The 24,905-nt window shown below is 38.1% G+C and overlaps 3 protein-coding genes, 2 non-coding genes and 1 pseudogene across 6 annotated transcripts; 5 read left to right on the top strand and 1 right to left on the bottom strand.

The window, feature by feature from the left end:
* Positions 1–34: 34 nt before the first annotated feature.
* On the top strand, positions 35–1,947 carry LOC113311856 (annotated as a pseudogene).
* An 840-nt stretch (positions 1,948–2,787) lies between these two features.
* Positions 2,788–6,665, top strand: LOC113311855 (G-type lectin S-receptor-like serine/threonine-protein kinase At1g11330). The gene is made up of 9 exons (XM_026560652.1): positions 2,788–3,736; positions 3,915–3,992; positions 4,495–4,655; positions 4,739–4,822; positions 5,166–5,301; positions 5,399–5,507; positions 5,842–5,982; positions 6,087–6,237; positions 6,351–6,665. Exons 1-9 carry the CDS (start codon positions 2,788–2,790, stop codon positions 6,663–6,665), a joined length of 2,124 nt encoding a protein of 707 aa, XP_026416437.1.
* Positions 6,666–10,408: 3,743 nt separating this feature from the next.
* On the top strand, positions 10,409–13,966 carry LOC113313585 (G-type lectin S-receptor-like serine/threonine-protein kinase At1g61430). Its single transcript, XM_026562376.1, has 7 exons — positions 10,409–11,881; positions 11,980–12,213; positions 12,350–12,612; positions 12,703–12,922; positions 13,012–13,252; positions 13,354–13,493; positions 13,602–13,966. Exons 1-6 carry the CDS (start codon positions 10,525–10,527, stop codon positions 13,358–13,360), a joined length of 2,322 nt encoding a protein of 773 aa, XP_026418161.1. The 5' UTR covers positions 10,409–10,524; the 3' UTR covers positions 13,361–13,493; positions 13,602–13,966.
* A 157-nt stretch (positions 13,967–14,123) lies between these two features.
* On the bottom strand, positions 14,124–16,580 carry LOC113313586 (splicing factor U2af small subunit B-like). Of its 2 annotated transcripts, none has more exons than XM_026562378.1 (5): positions 16,241–16,580; positions 15,965–16,133; positions 15,727–15,853; positions 15,118–15,542; positions 14,124–14,982 (listed from the first exon to the last, which is right to left on the bottom strand). In XM_026562378.1, exons 1-4 carry the CDS (start codon positions 16,475–16,477, stop codon positions 15,122–15,124), a joined length of 954 nt encoding a protein of 317 aa, XP_026418163.1. In that variant the 5' UTR covers positions 16,478–16,580; the 3' UTR covers positions 14,124–14,982; positions 15,118–15,121. The 2 variants fall into 2 exon arrangements, with proteins under 2 accessions (XP_026418163.1, XP_026418162.1); XM_026562377.1 differs by having other exon boundaries at positions 14,124–14,433; positions 16,241–16,579.
* Positions 16,581–16,682: 102 nt separating this feature from the next.
* On the top strand, positions 16,683–16,765 carry TRNAL-UAA. The gene has a single exon. It is a non-coding gene; the product is annotated as a tRNA-Leu (tRNA).
* A 2,068-nt stretch (positions 16,766–18,833) lies between these two features.
* TRNAL-UAA lies at positions 18,834–18,915 on the top strand. The gene has a single exon. It is a non-coding gene; the product is annotated as a tRNA-Leu (tRNA).
* Positions 18,916–24,905: the final 5,990 nt, after the last annotated feature.

Here is a 24,905-nt window from a genome sequence, read left to right as displayed (position 1 = left end):
GCACTCGTACTATAGCAACAGGTGTTTGTGGTGGATGGGAGGTTTGATGGATGTAATTTCCTTGAAGTCTGATCTGCTCATCTATTTCAATCTTCAAATCCGTGTTGCCAATGATTCAGAAATGGGTAATTCCTGCTTTTATTCATTCTTTGAGCTAGATTTGAGTACTGACTAGTGTAATATTATCAGTGTGGCATATAATCGATAAACCGGTTGTAATCGAACTATTTCGAGTGGGTTGTATGACTTTTCTTTTTAACTGCAGATGCTACGGAATGGTGTAAAACAAATTGTTCGAAGACCTCAGGCGCAGACCTTCATGCTCAATTGATTTTCGCGGGTGTTATAGGTTTATGTATAATCTTAGCTGGCGTATGTTGGTGTTTCAGCTCTTGGTGGACATGATAGTTACTTTCTGGAGATGGATGGCAAATCATATAGTTACTTCCATAGGTGAAGTCCATGACTAGTTTACTTCCATTCTGTAGGCACTTCATTTGTATATATAGTTCGTTTGATTGATTTGGGATTGAAAAAATTCCTTGTCATTTTAAAACCAGGAAAACTGAAGAGCGGCATGAGAGGCTTGAAAAAGAATTCACAAAGCAAAGAGAAGACTATACAACTTGCCACTTCAGTCAAAAACAATTCAGAGATTAGAGTATTTGATTTCAAGACTTTAGCTACTGCTACAAAGCAGTTTAGTGAAGCCAATGAGCTTGGGAAGGGTGGCTTTGGTTCAGTGTACAAGGTAGCTAATGCCGTGCCACTTGTTTTAATTTACAAGCAAGTTTAATCTTATATAGCACATGCATTCATCGGCTATCCTCAGGGAACTTTGGAGGATGGGCAAGATATAGCTGTGAAGAGGCTATCTATGGGCTCTAGACAAGGGGAGCAAGAATTTCGAAACGAGGTTTCGGTGATCGCCCAACTACAACATAGAAACCTGGTTAGGCTATTCGGCTAATGTATTCACGAAGAAGAGAGGATATTGATTTTTGAATACCTACCCAACAAAAGCTTGGAGTCATTTCTCTTCGGTTTGTTCTTCCAATAACATCCTCCCCTGAAATTATTTTCACTCGTTAACTCAATGCTCTAAAATTATTTTGGGTCAGATCCTAACACGCCAAGCTTAAATTGGGAAATATAATAGAAGGGATAAGTAGAGGGGTTGTTTATCTTCACAGAGATTCTATCCCAAGAGTTATCCACAGAGATCTTAAAGCTCCCAACATTCTTCTAGATAAGGATTTAAATCCTAAAATTGCAGACTTTGGCTTGGCAAGGATAATTGGAGATGATGAACATGTAGTAAATACTAGCAAACTTATTGGTACAAGGTAAGCGGTACTCTTGCTTTGAATGTCCTCTCAATCTTTTTATTGCATGTTCTATATTTTGTTTCATGCTCTAAGACCATGTTTCTCAAATACTTAGGGCGTACATGTCCCCTGAGTACTTAATGGATGGATGTTATTCGGACAATACCGATGTTTTCAGTTTCGGAGTATTGTTGCTAGAGATTGTCAGTGGAAAGCAACACAATACCGGAGGTAATCAGGACAAAACCTCATAAACCATGTAAGTTTTCAATATAACCTTCCACTTTTTACAACTGTTGAAACTTGAAAATTTCCTTCTCCTGATTACAATTGGCTTTTTTTGGAGATGATATTTCAGGCATGGCAACTCTGGAATGCGAAAAAACCAAGAGACCTAATTGACGAGAAAATCTTGTTGCACGATCCATCTACTCTGGAAAAAGTATTGAGATGCGTTAATGTAGGGCTACTGTGTGTTGAAAAATCTGCAGAAGATAAGCCAAAAATGGATGACGCACTTTTAATGCTTACTGGCGATATTGCCACTGTTGTTCGTGCTCCAAAGAATCCTGCATATAGAATGAGATCCCAAAGAATGAGATCATCCCGTTTTCGATGAATCTATGACAACCTCTTGCAGCTATATATAGTTAAGGGACTCTTCGTTTTCCCTTTAAAATCAGTTCTTAAAGTAATTGTGTGCCGTGATTCTTTAGCTACAATGCAGCAGAATTCATTCCCCTGCACAACAAACTCATTGGAGTTGTGTTAAGAGTTTCAACCATCAAAAAAAGGTTTCCCAAGTGATTTGAGAAGGGAAAGAAGGTACAGGAGAGGGAAAAAGTCTAGTCCTTGGGGTTTTAATCTGCCTGGAGTTTTGGATTCATAGAGAAATATATGGTATTAGAATCATTTCTGAAGGTAATCGTTTTGGATTCCTCTCAATTCTTAGAATCTTAGCCGATCTCTTCAAATTTGCGTGTGTCCTTTTTGATGTTTCGTACATGAATTTATTTTCCCATTTCTATATTGTTAATCTAAGTAGACCAAGTTCTTCATTTTCACCTTCTTTTTTAGGAATACCACTTGTTTCAGATTTTAGACCTTCTTGATTTTCTTCTTGAACGTCAAAGACCTCAGTCATGGTGAGGAAGCAAATACTTAGGTACTCTACTTTTAAGATTTAGGGCACTCCCATAATCCGAGCAACCCAGCTTTTTTATAAAAAGGAAACAAACAAAAAAAAAAACAGTAACAGTCCAAGTCTGTAAAGTAAGTTCCTCACGTAACTCATCTGAAAGATTTGAAGCCAAAGGAGTTCTTTTTCGGAGCTGCATTAAATAAAGTGGTTGGCAAATTTCCATCTTTATAATCCAATCATATCTTCTCTTTTCATTTCTGGATACAATCATTTCTATGCACACAACAACAGGAAGAAATCAAAGCAAACAACAGAAAAATGAGGCTATTTCCTTCAATTTTCACCCTCTTTTTTTTAGATGGTTTGCGCCTTGCGAGTGCAGCAGTAGTTGGCACAACTATTACAGCAACACAATTCATAACAAACCCTGAAACAATAATTTCCTCAAAAGATGGAATTTTCAGATTAGGCTTCTTTAGCCTTGCTGATTCTTGCAATCGCTATGTTGGAATTTGGTACAATAATATTCCAGGGCCAACCATAGTATGGGTTGCTAATAGAGATCACCCGGCAAATGATTCTTCTGGAGTTTTCAAGATTGCCAGTGACGGAAATCTTGTGGTTCTTGATGGGCAAGGGAAACTATGCTGGACAACAAATGTCACTACTGGTCTTGCCTCTCATCAGTTAGTTGCTGAGCTGCTGGATACTGGGAATCTCGTTCTACGAGAATCATCGCCGAACTATAACCACAATGAAGGAAGGTATTTATGGCAAAGTTTTGATCACCCTACCAATACGCTTCTGCCGGGGATGCAAATTGGCGGGAATCTTAGAACAGGTGAGAAAAAAACGATTACCTCATGGAGAAATGAGGAGGAGTTTATAGGCCTGGATCATCCTGATTCAGACTTCAAGTTAGAGAAAGATTATTCGAAAGGTACTGTTTTCTTATCTACTATATTATATGAGGACAAATCTGCTTTGTCAAGGATAGTTTTAGAATCTGATGGGAAGTCAATAGGAAAACAATGGCACGAGGAGAAGAAACAATGGCTCGTCAGCTGGTCCTCTGACATTTATAACAAATGCGGGGCATTCGGTATTTATAAGCAATACTCGAAAACCTGTAGTTGCATGAGAGGGTTCGAACCAAAGTTCATAAATGAATGGAAATATGGGGATTGGTCAGGTGGATGCTCGAGGAGAAAAGGTCTGCAGTGTGAGATAATAAGCAGTAAAACCGGTGATCAAAGTAGTGAAAGAAGTAAGGTAAAAGAAGCAGATGGGTTTTGAAGTGGATATGTGGAATGTGCCAGATTATTATCATTTGTCGCAAGGCATAAGCTACGTGCAGTGACATGATAAATGTTTGCACAACTGTTCATGCATTGCGTACTCGTACGGCAATTACGATCCCAACTTTGGGTGCATGTGGTGGACAGGAGATTTCATTGACGCACGTGAAACCTCTGAGCAGTCGGGTTTCAATCTTCACATACGCGTTGCCAGTTCTGAACTTGGTTAGTCCTGCATATCTTTCTTCGTTTTCTGAACTAGATATGACAAACGTAAACCGTATCGGCATTATACTTTCCTTTTTGACTGCAGATAAGGAATGGGACGTGAAGATGATTCTCGTAACTTCAGTTCTTATAGGAATGCTTTTAACCAGTGTCACCTCATATTTTTGCTGGATTTTCACGAGAAAACAAATTCGTTCTTGTTTGGGATGGATTTGTGTTTCATATATTTCTATTTCCTCTATTTGATAGGTATACTACACTGCATTACTAGTTTTACTTCGCTTTACGACTAATTCTTAGATCTCTTGATGTCGTTCTTCTGCATGGAATGCACTTCAATTTGTATAACTCATTCGAAAATATTGGTTGTGAAATTCTGTGTGCATATAACACCAGGAAAAATGAAGAGAGGCATGAGAAAGAGTGTAGAGTGGGAAAGAAAGAGGAGATACAGAACAAGGAAGAAGAAAAACATGAGAAGATCATTTGTGTATTTCAGATGACGATTATGGTTATGGAAGAGAACCCTCAGATTCAGAGATGCTAATTGAAGAAAACACGGAGCTCAGAGTAATCGATTTTAAAACACTAGCTGTTGCAACAAACAATTTTAGTGAGGCCAATAAGCTTGGGCAGGGTGGTTTTGGATCAGTGTATAAGGTAGATAATATCTTGCACAACTTTTGATTATGACGAGTCATGTATGTTAGCCTGTACGAAATGCATGATATGGTTTTCTTCAGGGAATGTTACATGATGGACAGGAGGAACAAGAGATAGCTGTTAAAAGGCTTTCTAAAAACTCTGAACAAGGCTCGCAAGAATTTATAAACGAAGAACTTGTTTGTTTGCAGCTGACTCGGCGTCTGAATCTGAGTCAATCCCTGACTCGGACCGAGTCAGCAGTCAGACCGTTTGTTTTTCATTTTGAGTCAGATCTGACTCGACCTCTGACTCAGACATAACCCCTGACTCGGACTCATTTGAGTCAGGTAACAAAATACCTCTGACTCATGGGACCAAACCACTGACTCACTTATTTCTGAGTCAGATGAGTCAGATCTGACTCAAAACAAACATATCGACTCAGATCCAGATGAGTCAGGTGATTTCACTCAGATCCAGATGATTCAGATCCAGACGACTCAGATGAGTCAGGAGTAAACAAACATGGTGGAAGTATTGGTGATCTCTAAACTACAGCATAGAAACCTCGTCAGACTGCTCGGATGCTGCACTTATGGAGAAGAAAAGATGTTGATTTATGAATACATGCCCAACAAAAGCCTGGATGCATTTCTCTTCGGTTTGTTCACTAACTATCACTTCGATGTATGTTCCCTTAAATTTCCCAATTTCCATACATGAATACTCACTTGTTAATCTTCGTCTGTGTGGATCAGATCCTAAAATGGGAGGATTGTTTGATTGGAAAAGGCGGTTCGAAATAATCCTAGGGATAGGTAGAGGGATTCTTTATCTTCGTAGAGATTCTAGACTAACGACTTGTTTGTTTGCAGCTGACTCGGCGTCTGAATCTGAGTCAACTCCTGACTCGGACCGAGTCAGCAGTCAGACCGTTTGTTTTCCATTTTGAGTCAGATCTGACTCGAACTCTGACTCAGACATAACCCCTGACTCGGACTCATTTGAGTCAGGTAACAAAATATCCCTGACTCATGGGACCAAACCACTGACTCACTTATTTCCGAATCAGATGAGTCAGATCTGACTCAAAACAAACATATCGACTCAGATCCAGATGAGTCAGGTGATTTCACTCAGATCCAGATGATTCAGATCCAGACGACTCAGATGAGTCAGGAGTAAACAAACATGGTGTAAGAGTCATCCATAGAGATCTCAAAGCTAGCAACATTCTGTTGGACGAAGAATTGAATCCTAAAATTTTAGACTTTGGCATGGCAAGGATATTCGGAAGCAGTGAACTACTCCAAGCAAATACAAGAAAGGTTGCTGGAACATTGTAAGCGTAACTCATTTGAAGTTTTTTTTTTTTTTGGTCAGGCTAGTTAACTTTTCGATCTTATATGAGTTTTTTCTGTTCATGTCTCGAATACTTGAATTCAGTGGATACATATCCCCTGAGTACGTAATGGAGGGAAGACTTTCGGAAAAATCCGACGTTTTTAGTTCTGGAGTGTTGCTTCTAGAGATTGTGAGCGGAAAGAAAAACTCTAGCCTCTGCAATCAGGAACTATCATTGAGGCTTTTAGCACATGTAAGTGCTTTGTTCATATCTTCAGTCGTTTCTTCTGCTTTCAACGTACAGCGTTACATTGCAAGTTTCTTTTTCCTGATCAAGTAGCGGATTTTTCGGAGAAATTGTTTCAGGCATGGCAGCTGTGGAACGAGAACAATGCACTTGCCTTGGTTGATCCAACATTGGTGTTGTCCGAACCATGTTTTGAGGTTGAAATATTAAGATGCATTCATGTGGGTTTGTTGTGTGTAGAGGAATTCGCGATAGACAGACCAACTATGGCTACAACACTCTCTATGCTTACTGGCGAATTTCAACTCTTCCGGCTCCAAAGAACCCTGCATTTACTGAAAGACGTGTTTCGTCAGATTCAAGTTCTTCCCGGAAGATCTCTGACATCAATGTATCAATCACAATCCTTGGAGGTCGCTGACCTATTTCCTTGAGATTGTATGTTTTTGTAATAGCAGCTTAGGGAACTCAAAATGTAATCATGTAGCTAATGCACTAGTATACATAATGTTTTTATATACTCGACAAAAGAGGTTTATAAAACATTAATTAACACGAAGAAAATAAACATTTAAATAAAGACATTAGATATACCAAGGAGAGCTAACTTTGAAGTTTCATGGCTTTCTAGGCTAGCTATTGTTCCGCTGGCTCACTAGTCTATCGCACCGTAGTTACCGGAGCATTCACCTAAATCTTTTAAAGAAACAAATGTGTTCATGTGAGGAATCACTTGAAGGCACGGATAACCATTACGTATTAGCGTTATAGCAGCATAGTCGGTTAGGTTGCCATAATAGAACTTCATTGCTCTCTGTAATTGCCAATGGCGTGTATGACATCTCCGGTAGTCTGATTGCTATACTGAACTCCTTAATCCAACTCCAATTGTTGCCGTAGTAGTCTCCATCTGTTACCGTGGGCTGCCTGACTCTTGTGTTCTTTTTAAACGCCCATATGTCTAAAATCTTATCCCGCGTCTGTGGTGAATAAAACACAAATCACCCCTCAACAACATGAGTTCAGCATGGCCGTTTGACCAAGGATAAGGATTATATAAAGGTGGTGTTGGGACATGCTTGAGCTTCTCATCCGCGAGATTCAAGGCCACAATTTTATATTGTTGGCCGCGGCCTGCTTCAGCTGTATTGGCCATCCAGTGAATTGCTCCATTGACGAAGATGCCTCGCATATCATAATCGTACGTGACATTTTCTTTCCTTCTCCACCCAGATCGAGAGCCAAGAGTATATACCTCTGACATATCCATGTGGCAGCCTTTTTGAGTTTGAGAACCTGATTCTGACAACTTTATACTCATTGGTGGAAGGAAGGTATCGAAATCCAATTCCTAGCGACCGATCAAATATCGGTTTTCCGTCTGAGCCACAGGCCCACAAAGGAACTCTCCTGTTGCGGGATTACAAATACCAGAATCCGTACAAACCAAGCCGTTGCATGAACCAACCATGTAATAATTATGCCAACCGTATTTTTTTTCAAGGTGATCAAACTTTGTAAGTGTTTTGTTGGAGCAGCATGTCTCGAAAGTTACTTCATTCTGATCTCCATAAAAGAGTTGTATATTACCTGATGCATGCGCGAATAGCCAGCCGGTTTTATGACCGATGAGGAGATCTCTCCAAGTTCTGCATACGCGTTTGCACTGTAAGATGACTTCAATGGGTAATAGAGAAAGTATGTCTTTTGTGATATCTGTGGGAAGGTTCTCCATGACGATTGACTTTTACTTGGTTTCTCTAGAGAATACCAAAAGAGAAAACGTGTATTTATATATGCGTACATTTCCTCCAAAAATAGCTCAAACTAATACTAACCGAACTGTGCAAAAAAAATCCTAGCGAAACTCAGATTCTATATATGAGTCGTCTTTCCTTTGTATGTCTGTATATCCCTGTACACCGTATGAAAAAGAAAATTTTGCATCCGTCTAGTGCAAACTTCTGCTAAAATTTTTCATTGATTTTCCTCCAGACTTTGCAACTCGATGAAGAAACAAAAAGCAAGTACTAACAACGGTACGTGCCTATACATGGCAATTGTTAGTACGCTAATAACATTGAGTGCAAGAAGCAAACAATCATTTATTCAGTTGGAGGGCAACGAGCCAGCAGTGTATAAGCACATAAACAGTTTGCAGGATTTCCCTAGAAAAAAAAAACTCACAATCTTCGTCTCCGGTTATGATTCATCACGATTAAACCCTAGAAAACATACGAAACAGAAAGAAATAGGAAGCCAGTACTTCTCTTCGATGGAACCCTAAACTCTCCTCTCAAAAAAAAAAAAGAAAATTGGGTTTTTTTTTCTCTCTGCAACTGATAAACTTTTTTCTCTCTCTAATGTATGTTCCCCTCTATAGAGGGGTAGTTGTACAGACGAAGGGGTACGTGTTCAATTCTAATCGGCTACCCAAACGGTGCCAAATCGAAACCATCCATTGTCTGACCTGATGCACAACCGTTGGATTATCATACATGAGGGTATTATGGGAAATTATAAAATCCACGTGTAAGAAATTGTCCAGCTGTACGAAGCAGCTGACTCAGCTAACCGGGTTTGGATGGAAAAAGTGACCAGATGAGGTTTTACTAATATTTGTTCTGTAGGGGAGGTAACTCAAATTATGATCTTAAGATAATGCAAATTACCCAACAATCATTTATTCAGTTGGAGGGCAACGAGCCAGCAGTGTATAAGCACATAAACAGTTTGCAGGATTTCCCATTGACCATTGTCATAAGTTCTCATTCTTACTACTTTTTACATATTTTATATAACTTTCAATATTCACTTCAGGCTGATAACATCTAGAAACAAATCTAAGGTCCTGTTTGGTATAGTTTTCAAAAACAGTTTTCTGTTTTTAAAAACAGAGAAAACAGAAAACGGGAGAAAACGCGTTTGGTAAGGACATTTTCAGAAAATGTTTTCTATCTGTTTTCTGTTTTTAAAAACAAAAAAAAATGAAAACAACAAATTATTGTTTTCTGTGTTTTCTCTTTTTTTCTTTTCTTTATTCTTTTCTTCTTTTCAGAACAAAGTAAGAGATGGGGAATGACTGCAAGTGAGTCATGGCTAATATCACTATCTCTTAGACGAATCTTTACATTTGATCCGATTTAGTTGGTTTTCCTTGTTTTCAAAAACAGTTTACCAAACAATTTTTAGAAAATGAAAACAAGGAAAAAAAGGATATGTTTTTAAAACAGTGGAAAACTATTTTTGAAAACTGTTTTTCAAAACTGTACCAAACAGGCCCTAAATTTCAGGATCAATTTAATTGTTGCAGGGCCGTCTCTAAATCTTGTTCCAATTTTTTCCTTTTATTATTATAATCTTTTTAACAATGGTATAGTAGTTTTGCCAGTGATCTGAGCACGAAACTCGATCAAATTCTTTACCTGAAAAAATACATTCTGTAATCCTGCATCAAAAAATGGCAATCATCTCTCTAAAGACTAAAATAAGAAGACTCTTTTTTCTCTGAGTTTGAATAGTCATAACATTGACTTTGGTTATTTTCTACCATACTTGTAGGGGAAAGGTAATAATATTTTTCTTCTGAAACATTATACTCCCTCTGTTTTTGAAAGACCATCCTCTATTCCTTTTTCGTTTGTTTCAAAATTGTGTCCAGCTTCTCTTTATAGTCATACTTTTTCGATGAACGCTCTAATATACCCTTGAATTTTTTATATTCATAAATCCATTTTTAACGCGATCCAATCTAAAATACTAAAGAAATTAATATAATTGAGAAAACAAATATATCCTTCATTCCTTTTAAGAAAATATATATTTAACTCTAAAAATTAGATTCCTTACATAAATTCAATATTTTTTAAATTTCCCTTTTATATTTCGTATTTATAATTTTCACACCAATTTTTGATATTCTTTATTGCTAGCATTTTTATTGAAATAAAAAAGATAAGTAACTAAGAGTAGTCAAGTAAAATAGTATGGTCTCCTTAATATTTTGAAAAAATCAAAACGAACTGTCTTTGTGAAACGGAGGGAGTACTAAGTAGCAGTCCAAGTCAAGGTCACCTTTACAAATTCCCACACGGAAATGATTTAAGTCAAAGAGTGCATTAAAAATGTGGTTGGCGAATTTCGTCAAGATCGCCGGCCCTTCACCTAATAATCACATCTTCTCTTCTCTTTTCTGGTTACAATCATCGATCCAAGAATTTTCTTTATCAATAATTACTCCCTTTGGAGTTTCCTTTCAAAAGAAAAAAAAAACCTCTATGCAACAATAGAAAAATGAAGCGCCATAGAGGTAACCTGATAATACTTCCTTGTATTTTCATCTTCGTTTTTGTAGCTGGTTTGCGCCTTGGGAGCGCAGTAGTAGGCACAACTATTACAGCAACACAATTCATAACAGACCCTGAAACCATAATTTCCTCAAAAGATGGAATTTTCAGATTAGGCTTCTTTAGCCTCGGCGATTCTAGCAATCGGTATGTTGGAATTTGGTACAATAATATTCCAGGGCCAACCATAGTATGGGTTGCTAATAGAGATCACCCACTGAATGATTCCACTGGAGTTTTCAAGATTGCCAGTGACGGAAATCTTGTGGTTCTTGATGGGCAAGGAAAACTGTGCTGGACCACAGATGTTACTGATATTGGCTCTGATCAATTGGTTGCTGAGCTGCTGGATACTGGGAATTTAGTTCTACGAGAATCATCCCCAAATTATAACTACGATGAAGGAAGGCATTTTTGGCAGAGTTTTGACCACCCTACCAATACGTTTCTGCCGGGGATGCAAATTGGTGGGAATCTTAGAACAGGTGAGAAAAAAACGATTACTTCATGGAAAAACGATTCCAATGATCCTTCCAAAGGAGACTTCACTTTAGAGTTAGACCCGTATGTCTTACCGGAACTCGTTATCAAGAATCGCTCTTGGAAGAAATGGCGAAGTGGCCCGTGGGTGGAGGAGCTTTTTGGCTCGCAACATCCGATGGAGGAGTTTTTGGGCATGGATCATCGAGGCTATTTCAAATTAGAGAGAGATTATCCGAAAGGTACTATTTTTTTATCACTAATATATTATGAAAAAGCTGCTCTGTCGAGGATAGTTTTAGAATCGGATGGAAATTTAGTAGGAAAACAATGGCACGAGGAGAGGAGACAATGGCTCGTCAGCTGGTCCTCTGACATTTATAACATATGCGGGCCATTCGGAATTTATATGCCATACTCAAAAACCTGTAGTTGTATGAGAGGGTTCGAACCCAAATTTATAAATGAATGGGAAGGTGGGAATTGGTCAGGTGGATGCGCGAGGAGAAACGAATTGCGTTGTGCGATACAAAGCAACAAAACCGGTGACAAAAATAGCGGAGGAGCAATGGTAAATGAAGCAGATGGGTTTTTAGAAGTGAAGATATCGAATGTGCCTGATAATTTTCATTTTTCAGAAACCATGAACGATGTGCAGTGCCGTTATAAATGCTTGCACAACTGTTCATGCATTGCGCACTCGTATAGCAATCACATTCTCAATACGGGGTGTATGTGGTGGACAGGGGATTTGATTGACGCTCGTAAAACCTATGGGCCGGTGGATTTCAATCTTCGCATTCGTGTTGCCAATTCAGAATTTGGTATGTCCAGCTTTTCCTTGCTTATTTGAACTAGATTTCAGTACTGTTGCGCTACTATATTTATATAACATAAAGAGAACAACATTCCTTTTTAACAGTAGACAGACACAGGGTCGTCCATAACAATAAGGAAGGGAGTGTAAAGATAATTATCATAACTTCAGTTCTTATTGGAATACTTTTGACCGGTGTCAGCTCATATTTTTGTTGGATTTTCATGGGAGAACAAATTCATTTTTGTTGGGTTTTCATGGCAAGACAAATTCTTTCTTGTTTGAGATGGATCGGAGATCAGAGTGGTTTCATTTATTGCTACTTCCTCTATTTGATAGGTATGCTACAACTACATTACTAGTTTACTTCACTCACGGCTGGTGCCGTTTGTTCTGCGTTGAACGTACATTTCAATTTGTATATCTCGCTTGAAAATTTTGGATTGCAAATCTCTGTGTGCATAACTAATACCAGGGAAAATGAAGAGAGGCATGAGAAGGAGTGTAGAATTGGAAAGAAAGAGGAGACACAGAAAAAAGAAGAAGAGAAATATGAGAAGATCATCAGTCTACTCGGATGACGAATATAGTCACGCAAGAGAACCTTCAGATACGGAGATGTTAATTGGAGAAAACACTGAACTCAGACTAATCGATTTTAAAACATTATCTGTTGCAACAAACAATTTTAGTGAAGCTAATATGCTTGGGCATGGTGGTTTTGGACCAGTGTATAAGGTATAGCTGATATGTTGCACAACCTTTGAAGTTTTACATCAAATTATGCATATTAGCCTGTAAGTCACATACATGCTGTTAATTTGTCAGGGAACATTGCGTGATGGACTGGAAGAGCAAGAGATAGCTGTGAAAAGGCTTTCTAAGAACTCTGAACAAGGCTCACAAGAATTTAAAAACGAAGTCTTGGTGGTCTCTAAACTACAGCACAGAAACCTCGTCAGACTGCTCGGATGCTGCACTTATCGAGAAGAGAAGATGTTGATTTATGAATACATGCCCAACAAAAGCCTGGATGCTTTTCTCTTTGGTTTGATTCACTTTGATGCATGTTCCCTTAAATTTCTCAATTTCCATACATGAATACTGACTTGTTAATCTGTCGGCTATGTGCGCCAGATCCTAAAATGCGTGGGCTGTTTGATTGGAAAAGGCGGTTCGAAATAATTCTAGGGATACGTAGAGGGATTCTTTATCTTCATAGGGATTCTAGACTAAGAGTCATCCATAGAGATCTCAAAGCTAGCAACATTCTGTTGGACGATGAATTGAATCCTAAAATTTCAGACTTTGGCATGGCAAGGATATTCGGAGGCAATGAACGACTCCAAGCAAATACTCGGAAGGTTGCTGGAACATTGTAAGTTAAAAATCCTGCTCAAGTCATCTGAAGTTAAAGTTAAGGCTATTCAGTTTAAGATGATTGCATGCTCTAACCTGTGTCCCAAATCTTAAATTCAGCCCCTGAGTACATCATAGAGGGAACATTTTCGGAAAAATCCGGTGTTTTCAGCTTTGGAGTATTGCTGCTAGAGATTGTGAGTGGAAAGAAAAACTCTAGCCTCTGTGATCAGGAACTATCATTGAGGCTTTTAGGACATGTAAGTGTTCAATTCATATCTCCAGTCGTCTACGTCTATTCTGCTTCCTCCAACATTGTGTTTTCCTTTCCTAATCAAGTAAATGACTTCTCGGAGATATTATTTCAGGCATGGCATCTGTGGAACGAGAACAATGCACTTTCGCTAGTCGACCCAACATTGGTGTTGTCCGAACCATCTTTTGAGGTTGAGATATTGAGGTGCATTCATGTGGGTTTGTTAAGTGCAGAGGAATTTGCAATAGACAGACCAACTATGGCCACAACACTTCCTATGCTTACTAGCGAAATTGCAACTCTTCCTGCTCCAAAGAACCCTGCATTTACAGGAAGACATGTTTCGTCTGATTCAAGTTATTCCTGGAAGAACTCTAATAACAATCCTTGAGGTCGCTGAAATATTTTGTTTTTGTACTAGCATTTTAGGTAACTTTCGTTTTCCTTATTACATTGAGACTAACTTGGCTTCTGAGAGATATCAGTTTCCCAACTTTGTGCTTGGCTATGAATATCATAGGAGTATAACCTATGGGGCCTCACTAGAATGATCAACATTCAGCATTACTAGCTTCACTGTGGTACCAGATCGAGCAATGAATGTGCTAAGTTAAGCAATGAATGACCAAAAATATTACAGACATAAAAAGAAACTCCTCAGGTTTTCATTGCTTAGAGAATTTAAGTCTACTAAAACTTACGCTGAGCCGACCAAATAGAAAATGAAGTACTTCTACATGGTCAAGTATAAAAAGTAAAGTTCTGTTCTGAATTAAAACCAGACATCTTCCTCAAACTAAACATAATGAGCAAGCATCGAGCAAATGACCAAGAAAAATGTCCTTCCTCCATATAGAATACCCAACCTGCCAAGATAACTTCAACTTTCGCACCATCAAACATTAAAATCTTGTGGACTCGCATCACTGACGTCGAGCCAAAACCTGTAATCAAAGCTCACGGTGAGTTGACATAAAAAGTAAGGTTGTTCCTCAGAAGCTGAACCTGCAACAACTCATGAAAATAAGTAAGATCAACATATCTCAAAATAGATGCTCAGAAACTTTTTCATGGATGTGCACCACATACGGTAAAATTAAAAACAACAAAACCATCAAACATGTGACTTGAGAGCAAGTGGTGATCATTCACCAAATGCTTCTCTTTTGGAGGGCTCTACTCAGTATCACACTGCCGTTCTCAGAATTTTGACCAGATCATTAAAAAACCTAAGAATCCATATGACCAGAAAAGTTATTGTATGATCAAAATTTAGCGCGGGAAAAATAAGGTGGAGAAGTTTAAACCGGCGACAAAGGGAAGGAATTGGTGTACCTCAACCAAAAAAAATCTTTTAGCAAAACATTGAGACTGAATGAAAAAACTGACTTTGAAAACCAAACCAAACCAGCAACAAAATAAATGAAATAACGAAGTATAAACAAGAAACAATATCACATTCCCCATCCTAGAACTGAAAACCTGCACACCACCTGCACAGTGGAAAATGGTATTAAACTGAATTTTCTCAATGTGTATACGTATAGTGTAATCCAAACCCTCTATTTCCTATAGAACAGACTGAGAGGCATCATTCTAACAAGACCAACAAAGTAATTGTCACCTACCAGATTAGTGATCATATTCATATGATCCATGTCCTCCTCGCCGTGGTTGTTGCTGCTCATAGTATTCCTCTCCATTCTGTGCATCGTGCCCATTGCTGTCATTGTGAGCGACACCAGTAGTAGTATTCTCATTAGCAGATACTACTTGGTCCTTTTCCCTATTCCACTGCTCAATTTTGGCCCTCCTCTCTGCACTACCCTCCCTATCCCTAACAGGGCTCCTATTCCTCTTCCTGTCAGGACTCCTACTTCGTCCCCTTCTCCTTCCAGGGCTTCTGTTACCGCGATCATTGGACCTTCTATCATGACCACGACCACCATGTGAACGCTCTTCACTTCGATGCTTGTAAGGACTACGGCTTCTGCTTCTACTGCGGCTATGCCTAGAACGATGATACCTACCAAATAATTGCCGCCTCAATTCCCTGGCATTGAGCAAATAAAACACGTCAATTTCAGAACGAACACCCAAGCCAAGGAGCCACAAAAGCATAAAAACTACACAATCTAGCTCTACAATGAGTTCACCAATGAATCATGTTCAAACATATCAAGTTCCACTAAAAAACATTAAATATGCAATGCAATAAAAACTAAAACAAGACTAACCTGCTAATCTTCTTCAAATGCATAAAGTTGCAATATCCACCTCGATTACATGTATTCTCATCGTATTGCCTACAGGTAGCTTCACGAAAATCCGTCACAGGAGAGAAATCAACAATAATAGGACGCCCTGGAAACATTAAAACCTTCTACCAATCAATACAGACAAAAAATATATATACCAAATAATTCTACCAAAGCATGCTGAAACAAATTAACTCAAAGCTCAAAAAAGCGGTACCTGCATAAAACCTTCCAGTCAAATTCTTAAGTGCATTAGCAGCATGTTCTTCCTCTCTAAATTGAACATAAACGTTCCCCACCATATGATCAGCCACATTGTCACAGATATTAAGACTTTCAATCTCTCCATACTTGCTCAGCTCATCAAACAAATCTTCATAAAAATCCTTCAATTTCAAACAAAACCCACATTCAGAATTTCACAAATCCATAAATGAAATTAAAATAAAAAAATCCAAAAAAAAAATAAAAAAAAATTAAAAGATAATCTTACATCAAAGTGTTGTTGAATATGACGAGGATCCTGAGCGGAAGGATGAATACTAGCACCAGGAGTGATCATATCAGGTCTTTGATACATGTTAGCGAGAAGAATAGTAGGGCTAATAGAAGGTCTGGTATGATGCCTAGAACACCGATCTCCATGTCTACAAGCACCGATTTTGAAATAAAAAGGACAATTGACTCTGTCTTTTTCTGTACCATATATATCAGCTAGATGTCCCGCCATCTAATCTAATCCTACAATGAAAAATCAGAATTAGGTTTTTTTTTTCTTTCAGGGTGAAAGATTTAAGCAGAGAGAGATTGAGATAGTTGGGATTCTTGGGAATTGGTGTAGGGACGGTATAAAAAGAGGATGGACCGAACCGAAGCTTCGAGAAATTGGCGTGGGAAACATACTATTAAACAAACAGTTCCGAACGGAACAAACAGCTGGTTTGCCCGAGTGGTTAAGGGGGAAGACTTAAGATCTTCTGCACTCAAGTGCGCATGGGTTCGAACCCCATAGCCAGCACTATTTATTTCTTTTAGGTCTCCTGGTGTTCTTTTAATTTTAGCTTTTCATGCTCAAAAATGTACCGAGACGTCATACAAGAAACTTGAACATGGAAAACCAGCACACACGAATTATGAGAGTGCTGAAAGCATAGCACTATTTATTTCTTTTAGGTCTCCCGGTGTTCTTTTAATTTTAGCTTTTCATGCTCAAAAATGTACCGAGACGTCATACAAGAAACTTGAACATGGAAAACTAGCACACACGAATTATGAGAGTGCTGAAAACATGGTTGTGCTGTGATTGTATAAGTTTCTAATCTATGCGGGTTATTCATGAAAATTGATCATTTGGGGTTTGTGTTGTTGGAGGTGTAGGAAAAAATTTGATCAAAAACTTTACTTCCTTTACAATTATTATCTACAAACTATAATTGAAACAATTCGTAAATGATATTAGAGGTGTTATTACAATGCGAGAAATACTTAACGATGATTAAATCGAACAAACATTTTCACTTAATAAATAAAACGACATGGTTAACTGTATCCGAGGAATGAGGAAAACAATAATTTCTTGTTCATTATTGTTTTTCCCCTTGTACTTGTTAGTAAGTAAAAGGAATGAGTGAATGATCAATTCTTTGACCATCAATAAAATAACCTAAACTACTGAGAATTCTAAAGAAAAAGGGGAAAAACATCATATGTTACAAAATTCATGGTCATAATTATCACAAGCTTAGTTCATTATTACCTAATGATGATGACACAATGAGGTTTTCTCAACTCGAAGTTTAGTTCATTATTACCTAGGTTCTATAATACCCATGTTAATATGATAGAACTGTTTATGTAACTTATTAAACGCGGTCGAGTTAAAGTACAATCTAAGCTTATTAACAGTGTTGGAGTTCATATTGGTGAATTAAGCCCCTTTTCTTTTCCTGATGATGAAAGTAACACTGGATTTTTTTATAATCTGTTTGATGGTTGAACCAAAGCCATCATCTATTTGCCCTATCATTAAATGACTAAAAAATAATGATATTGAAATTTGTTGCGATATAATAAGAATGAAAAGACGAGGGTACTCAAATACGCCACAATCTTTTATTTGTCCACCTATAAGTCCTTTACCGAAAGTGATTGTCTATGGACTGAGTCGAGACAATACAACAAATCGGTTCACACTTCGTGTGATCGTCTATGGATACGAGATCGAGACAATACAAGAACAATATAACTTGTGTGATTGACTATGGATACAAGATCGAGACAATACAACTACGAAGTATGATACTTGATAATAGGTTCGGACTTAACCAAACTCTATAGGATCACTATCAAGTATATGCAGAGTTAACGTTTGTGTAATTTACTTTAAATTATTAAAACAAATATAATTGCGGAAAATAAAAGTAAATCACACAGTAAGATTTTGTTAACGAGGAAAACTGTAAATGCAGAAAAATCCCGGGACCTAGTCCAGAATTGAATACTCTCATAATTAAGTCGTTGTACAAAATCTACACCAAATTCGTATAGTTGAGACCAAGCAACTACCCCTAGTTCACTTAGTTTCCTCAGTGTCCCTATGCTTCCGACTTCAATGAGTGCACGCACTAGAACAATTCCTTTGGATCGTATTCCAAACATTAAAGGAACACAAATATGTTTGGTAACAAGTCTTTTGATTCTTTCAAGATAAAGATATCTCAAGTCATATGCAAAGGCTCTTCCATTTAATCTAATAAATCCTTTGCCTAGTTAGATCAATTTATCCAATAACTATCAAAGTAGTCAAGTTTAGAATCGCAATTAGTCGGTATATATCTTAACGAGAATCTATAAAGCGATGACGATCTCACGCAACTAATCAATCCAATAAATCCTATTCTAGTTGGATACCAACCGATCAAGGTTTGTGCACACCAAAGATATGAGAACTAATAAAAAAATCTTTTTCGTCTTCAAATCTTCAACAAACACCTGCACAACGCCACTGGAATATCTTGTGATCAATCATACACAGAACGGAGCTGTTAACAATGGATCATCACAAGATGTCTTTAGATCTACAATCAGCTGGTTTGCCCGAGTGGTTAAGGGGGAATACTTAAGATCTTCTGCACTAAGTGCGCATGGGTTCGAACCTCATAGCCAGCACTATTTATTTCTTTTTGGTCTCCTGGTGTTCTTTTATTTTTAGCTTTTCGAGTGTGTCGTAAGTATGTTTTTTTTTCTGTCTCTTGGTGTTGTTTTTATTTTATTTTTAGCTAGAAAACTTTAAGTAAGAGAAGATTATAGTGGGGCAAACCCCTATGTTAAATATTAAAATATAATAATAGATGCCAAACAAATAGACTGAGAAGAGAAAGATTAAAGAATTTTTCTTGGTCTTCCTCATATAAATCCATATCCATCTCCTTTCCTCTTCAGAAGTATCAAAATCAGGGTTCATGATGGAGAAAATAGATTAAGTGAATTTGATAGAATAAATTAAGTGAAATTAAGAGGAAACGATAAGCTAAAAGAATAATATAAATCAATGTTCTCAGGAAAGGTGGTGTATATGTATCTAGGTCAAAGAGCGGTGGAGATTGTTTGTGATATTGAACGGCAGAGATTTGGAATAGCCCCCTCCGTATCTAAGTCTAAGAGCAAATCCTATGGGTAGTGTCACTCTTTCATTTGAAAGAGTGCACTACCAGTTTGAGAAAATTAGGGTCTCCAATGGGTAGAATTTAACCCACTTTTCTCCCAAAAACATTCAACCACTCGTTCATATAAACGAATGGTTGGGAATGTCTCACTTTACGGGGGACTGTCACCCGTCAAGAAAAAGAACCAAAAACGGGAGACTATCTCCCGTTTAGAAAATAATTTATGTCTAGACGGGGGACAGACAACTGTTTTTTGTAGATTTTTCTAGCTCACGGGGGACCGTCCCCCGTTTGTTTAGTTTTTAAGTAAAAAACGGGAGACAATCTCCCGTTTGGTATTTGAATCTTTATTTCCGCAACGGCTACATTTCAGCCTATAAAACCAACATCTACAACTCTTTTCTCTTCATTCCACTCCAACTCAACTTCTTACTGCTCCATTTCTGTTTTTAAGTTTTCTTCTTCCTTTCGACTCCACACTCTCCATCCATGTCTTTTACACCAACACCGACTAATTCAACCCAAAAAGCTCGTAGGAAGCAACAAATTAAGTTTGCTATGGATGAAGATGTAGCTCTTTGTGAAGCACATATAGTAATAACGGGTGATGGTAGTGTTGGTGTTGGTCAAGGAAAAACCAAATATTGGGATCAAATTATTCCATTATTTATCGAGAAAACGAAAGGTAACCCAAATGATAGAGACAAAACTAGTTTAGAAAACCGAATATACCAAATAAAGAAAGACATTAAGATATTTGTCGCCGTTCTTGGAAAACTATTTCGAAGCGGACGAGTAAGTGGGTACGGACAAGAGCACACCATAAGTATTTTTGTTTCATATGTATTGCTCATTATGTTTGTAAATGAATACTAATATGATAAGTTTATATTGTAGTTTGATACGTGATCGGTGTGATTTCCACAAGATACATGGGAGACCCTTCATCCTTGATGAGTGCTACGAGGTATACAAGAGTGAACCCGGTTATGATTACATCAAATATGTCGATATACCCCCGCTAGCCCCACCACATGTGGTCCAAGTTGTTGATGATTTAGATGTCGAGGGTGTCCATGGTGTCGATGGTGTCGAGGAGGAAGAGACGGGAGTAGATGTTAATATGAGTGACACTCAAGTAAAAAAAGAAAAGGGGACCCGTGAAGAAAGCTCTTCAAGCTCTTAAACAAGAAAAATATCAATGTGGTACTTCAAGTGATTCCATTGAATCCAACTTTACTGAAACCAATGAGAGAATGTTAAGTTATTTGAAAGAGCAGGAAGAACAACTAAAAGAGGAGAATATGAGTCGAATCAAAGAAAAGAAAAAGGCACGTGTGAAAAGAATCATGATGACGGATATTTCTAAGTTATCTAATGTCGACCAAGCTTGGCTTTAACATAAACGAAACAAGATACTAGAGAAAAAGAACTTGATGGAGCAAGATAGTAGCGAGGATGAGTAATGGGTTATATGGTTTATGTTTTCCAAGTTCTAATTTCCTTTCTATTACTATTGTTTTCCTAGTTGTAATTTCCTTTCAACTAAAAGACTGTTATCATGAACAATATGCAATGTAATGAGTTAGTAGGACTCAATATTTTGATGCAACAAATTTAAGATAACAAGTATTTCTGTAAACAACAAAAGTATCTAAGTTTCAATGTTATTTAGTCATCCAAATTAACCTAAATAAACACATTTTCCAAACAACCAAAAGAAACTAACTTTAATTACCTTGCGCTTCCTCCGCATGTTCGTTACCAAACATCTCCCAAACATGATTGGTCAATCTTAGTCGAAGATCATTATACAAGGGTTCATGTTTTAACTCGTGATAGTTAACGGATTCGCGAGGTACAATATCACGGTAAACCCTATAGTCTTCATCTCCAAAGGTTCTCCATGCCCCATCTCGCCTCTCATTTTGAATTATCATGTTATGCAATATCACACAAGCCAACATTATGAATTTTAAGTCTTCTTCATCCCAATATTCAACTGAACCTCTCACTATATGTCATTTTTCTTGTAGAACCCCAAATGCACGCTCAACATCTTTCCGACACGCTTCTTGCATCTTGGTAAAATATTTTTGTCTTTCATTTGTTGGTTTTTTATAAGCTTGCACAATAGTGCATAACTTAGGATAGATCCCATCTGCCAAGTAGTAACCCATATCAAATCTTCCACTACCCGCTTGAAAATAAACTTCTGGAGCTTCCTCATCAAAGATGCCATCGAACAATGGAGATGTGTTAAGTACATAAGATCATTATTTGATCCGGGACTCCCAAAATATGCATGCCAAAACCACAAATCATAATTATCAACCCCCTCTAACACTATCGTCGGTTCACCTTTATAATATGCATAATATCCCGCCCAAGACGAATGACAATTCTTCCAAGGCCAATGCATGCAATCCACACTCCCAAGCATACCCGGAAAACCCCTTGTTTTATTCTCAGCTAAAATGCGATTAATGTCATCTTGGTTTGGAGTGCGCAAGTACTCCCCACTATAACGCCTAACTATGTTTCTAACAAATCTCTTCAAGTACATATATAGGGTTGTTTTACCCATTCTCACATAATCATCTATGGAGTCGGCCGACTGCCCCGTAGCAAGTAACCTAAGACAAGCAAGAGTTTTCATATGTGGAGAATGACCTGGGATTCCTAGTGCATTTATTCCTTGAGGCCACTGTGTGTTTATTTCACACAAATCATCTTTAATCTTAAGAAACAATTATCTTCTCATACGTAAACGGTCATGAAAATTCTTTTCCGAATAAGTGAATTCACCACCGGTAAAATAATCACGCATCATAATGGCATCATGAAGAACCCTATTCCTAATAGCAGAACGTCTTCTTTTTACCTCAACCGGTTCAGGTTGTTGAGCCATGATGAGTGCTAAAAAGTGCATATTTCTATATATTTTTCTTGGCATTTAACTCATCTTTTGTGCATTAATTCTACATTTTATCCCATATTCTGTATTTTCTTTGTTTTCAAGAATAAATATTTTTATTAATTAATTTTGCATTTTTAGGTAATAAATAAAGTTTGGATGAATAGCGGAGCGGAAAAGAGCAGAAAAGCGGTGAAAAGCCGGGAGGACTTACACAAGGAAGCCGCGAAGAATGTTGTGCGCAAGACCAAAAGGCTAGAACTGGGCTTGAAGAGGAAGAATTATCCTTAAAGAAGATATGGGCTTGGCATACCCAAGTCCCAAAACCCTCACCCAAACCCATTTCCAATATCCATAGCCCACTTCTCCTGTAGCCGTCAGATTGGATCATCTCTGCATCCTATGGTCGCCTCATCGTCGCTCATCAAAATCTGAAGATCCTGCTTCACACTACAACACCTAACTCTAATCTGCGCCGTTAATTTTGATGTATTATTCATCCAACGGTCGCTACAAGCTCCCTTCTATCTCGCCGTCAGATTGATCTATCAATTCCACATCCAACGGTTGAGCTTCTCAAATAATCAAACTCGTTGTACCCGATCAACACCCAAACACCAAATTCCCTATACCCGAACCAAACACACTTTACCCAAATTTCCCATCGACTTCTTCTTCTCTTTCCCCTCACCTCCGTCTGCAACTCCATCACCACCACGCCCTGCCACTGCCACAGCCACCTTCTCCACCTGCCATAGCCACCATCACCACTCTACAACAACCCATCTCCTTTCCCATCATTTCCCTACCACTCTACCCACCTAATTCATCGATTTCCCCTCTTTTTTCTCTGAAACCCTAGATGAGAAAATCAATGAATTAGGTCGAGTTAGATACGCAATTGGAAGGCATGGAGAGGAGCAGGAGAGTCAGAAGAAGAATGGGTCGACGTACAGAAGCCATTATCAAGGATTAGGTAAACTGAATTTCAATTTTCAGAAACCCTAATTTACTGTTTTGGGGGTTTTGCTTGTAAAGTGTAATTGAGTATAAATAGATGTTGTGGGTATGTGTTAGAGTTATGCCCGGAGTAGCCGGTGCACCAAGTTGTAGTAGTTTATTTTCAGTATTGTGTTCATCATGTTATAATTTAATAACTAGGGTTTTGATGAAACCCATAATCATATGTTAAGATAATTCATGTTCATGTTGTTGTTCTTGTTGTGCTTCATTGCTTTAGGAATGATAGTTAGCTAATGGATCAAATTAGCCTGTGATCAATTGTACTGTTAGAAGACAGTTGATATTAGGGGTGAGTTAGTGAAGTTGGTTGATAAGTCATCCATTTGAGACCTTTCTGGAGGAAGAAATGTGCTTAATTGATAAAGGAATGACAGTTAGCTAATTGAACCAAATGAGCCTGTGATAGGTTGTGCTGTAAGAAGACAGCTTATACTAGGGGTGAGTTAGGGAGACTAACTGATAGATCATTCATTGTAGTTTTATCTGGAAAGGAACAAGAACATAATTTGAATAGGTATTGCCTTATCTTAGGATTATTGGGTGGATTCAAATGCCCTAGTGTTTTTAGTCACTAGAAAGATTTAGAAAACAACACCAGCTCCCTCCTTGTCCCTGTGGACTTCCCCTTATTTGCTCACTCACGACTTTAGATCCTGTATACTTGCAGGTTTAGGTTAAAACATAGTTTTAGGACTCATTCCTTGAGCTACCAAGTTTTTGGCGTCGCTGCCGGGGACTCGGTAGCGGTGCTGTTGCTGTTTGCTCTTTATCTTTGCTCTTATTTTCTGCATTTTACTGCATACTTTTCATTGTCACTGCATATTTGCACTTTCATTGCATATCTTGCACATAACCTCATTCTTGCATCTTCATCTGTCACTCTTGCTGTCACTCTTACAAGTTATTTCCTCATTTACTGCCTGTTTCATCATTGCAGTTCATTTTTAGCTGTAAGTGCATTCAGCTGTTGCATTTAGCATATTGTGCATTTAGCATATTTTGCATTGCAGTTCATTTCATAACTTCATAGCTGCAGCATATTTTGCATTTAGCATATCTTTCTATCATTACATTCTGTTTTAGGTACATCATCTTGCATATCACTTGCACATCTACATTCTTTCAGTTCTTTTTGTTTACTTTCATTTTCCTGTCACTACATTCTTGCATTCTTGCACTGCATCCTAGTATTTTACATTTGCATCTTGTTTAGGTTAAGTTACCTGCATCTTTAGTGCACCTTAAGTTATTACTGCATCATTCTTGCATTTTCTTGCACACTTTGCTTATTACATCATCTTGCATTTTCCTGCATTGCAGCTTTGCTGCTGCTGTTGATACTTTAGTACTATGGTGCTGAGAAGCTGCTGGTGCTGAGGACTTGCAGCTGTGCGACCTGCTGGAACTTTGGAGATGTTGGTGCTGGAGCTGTAACTGTTGAAGCTGCTGCTGGGCTGCGCTGGTGCTGTTGGAGTAGAAGTTGTGACCCAACTGGGCCTCTGTTAAGGAGTTGAAGAAGGATGATCCAAAGCCCAACTGGGCTTTTGCAACCA

The sequence above is a fragment of the Papaver somniferum genome, chromosome 9, assembly GCF_003573695.1.
Source record: "Papaver somniferum cultivar HN1 chromosome 9, ASM357369v1, whole genome shotgun sequence".
Taxonomy (NCBI): domain Eukaryota; kingdom Viridiplantae; phylum Streptophyta; class Magnoliopsida; order Ranunculales; family Papaveraceae; genus Papaver; species Papaver somniferum.
The sequence above is the reverse complement of the archived record's forward strand: the minus strand, read 5'-3'. Positions and strand labels throughout refer to the sequence as shown.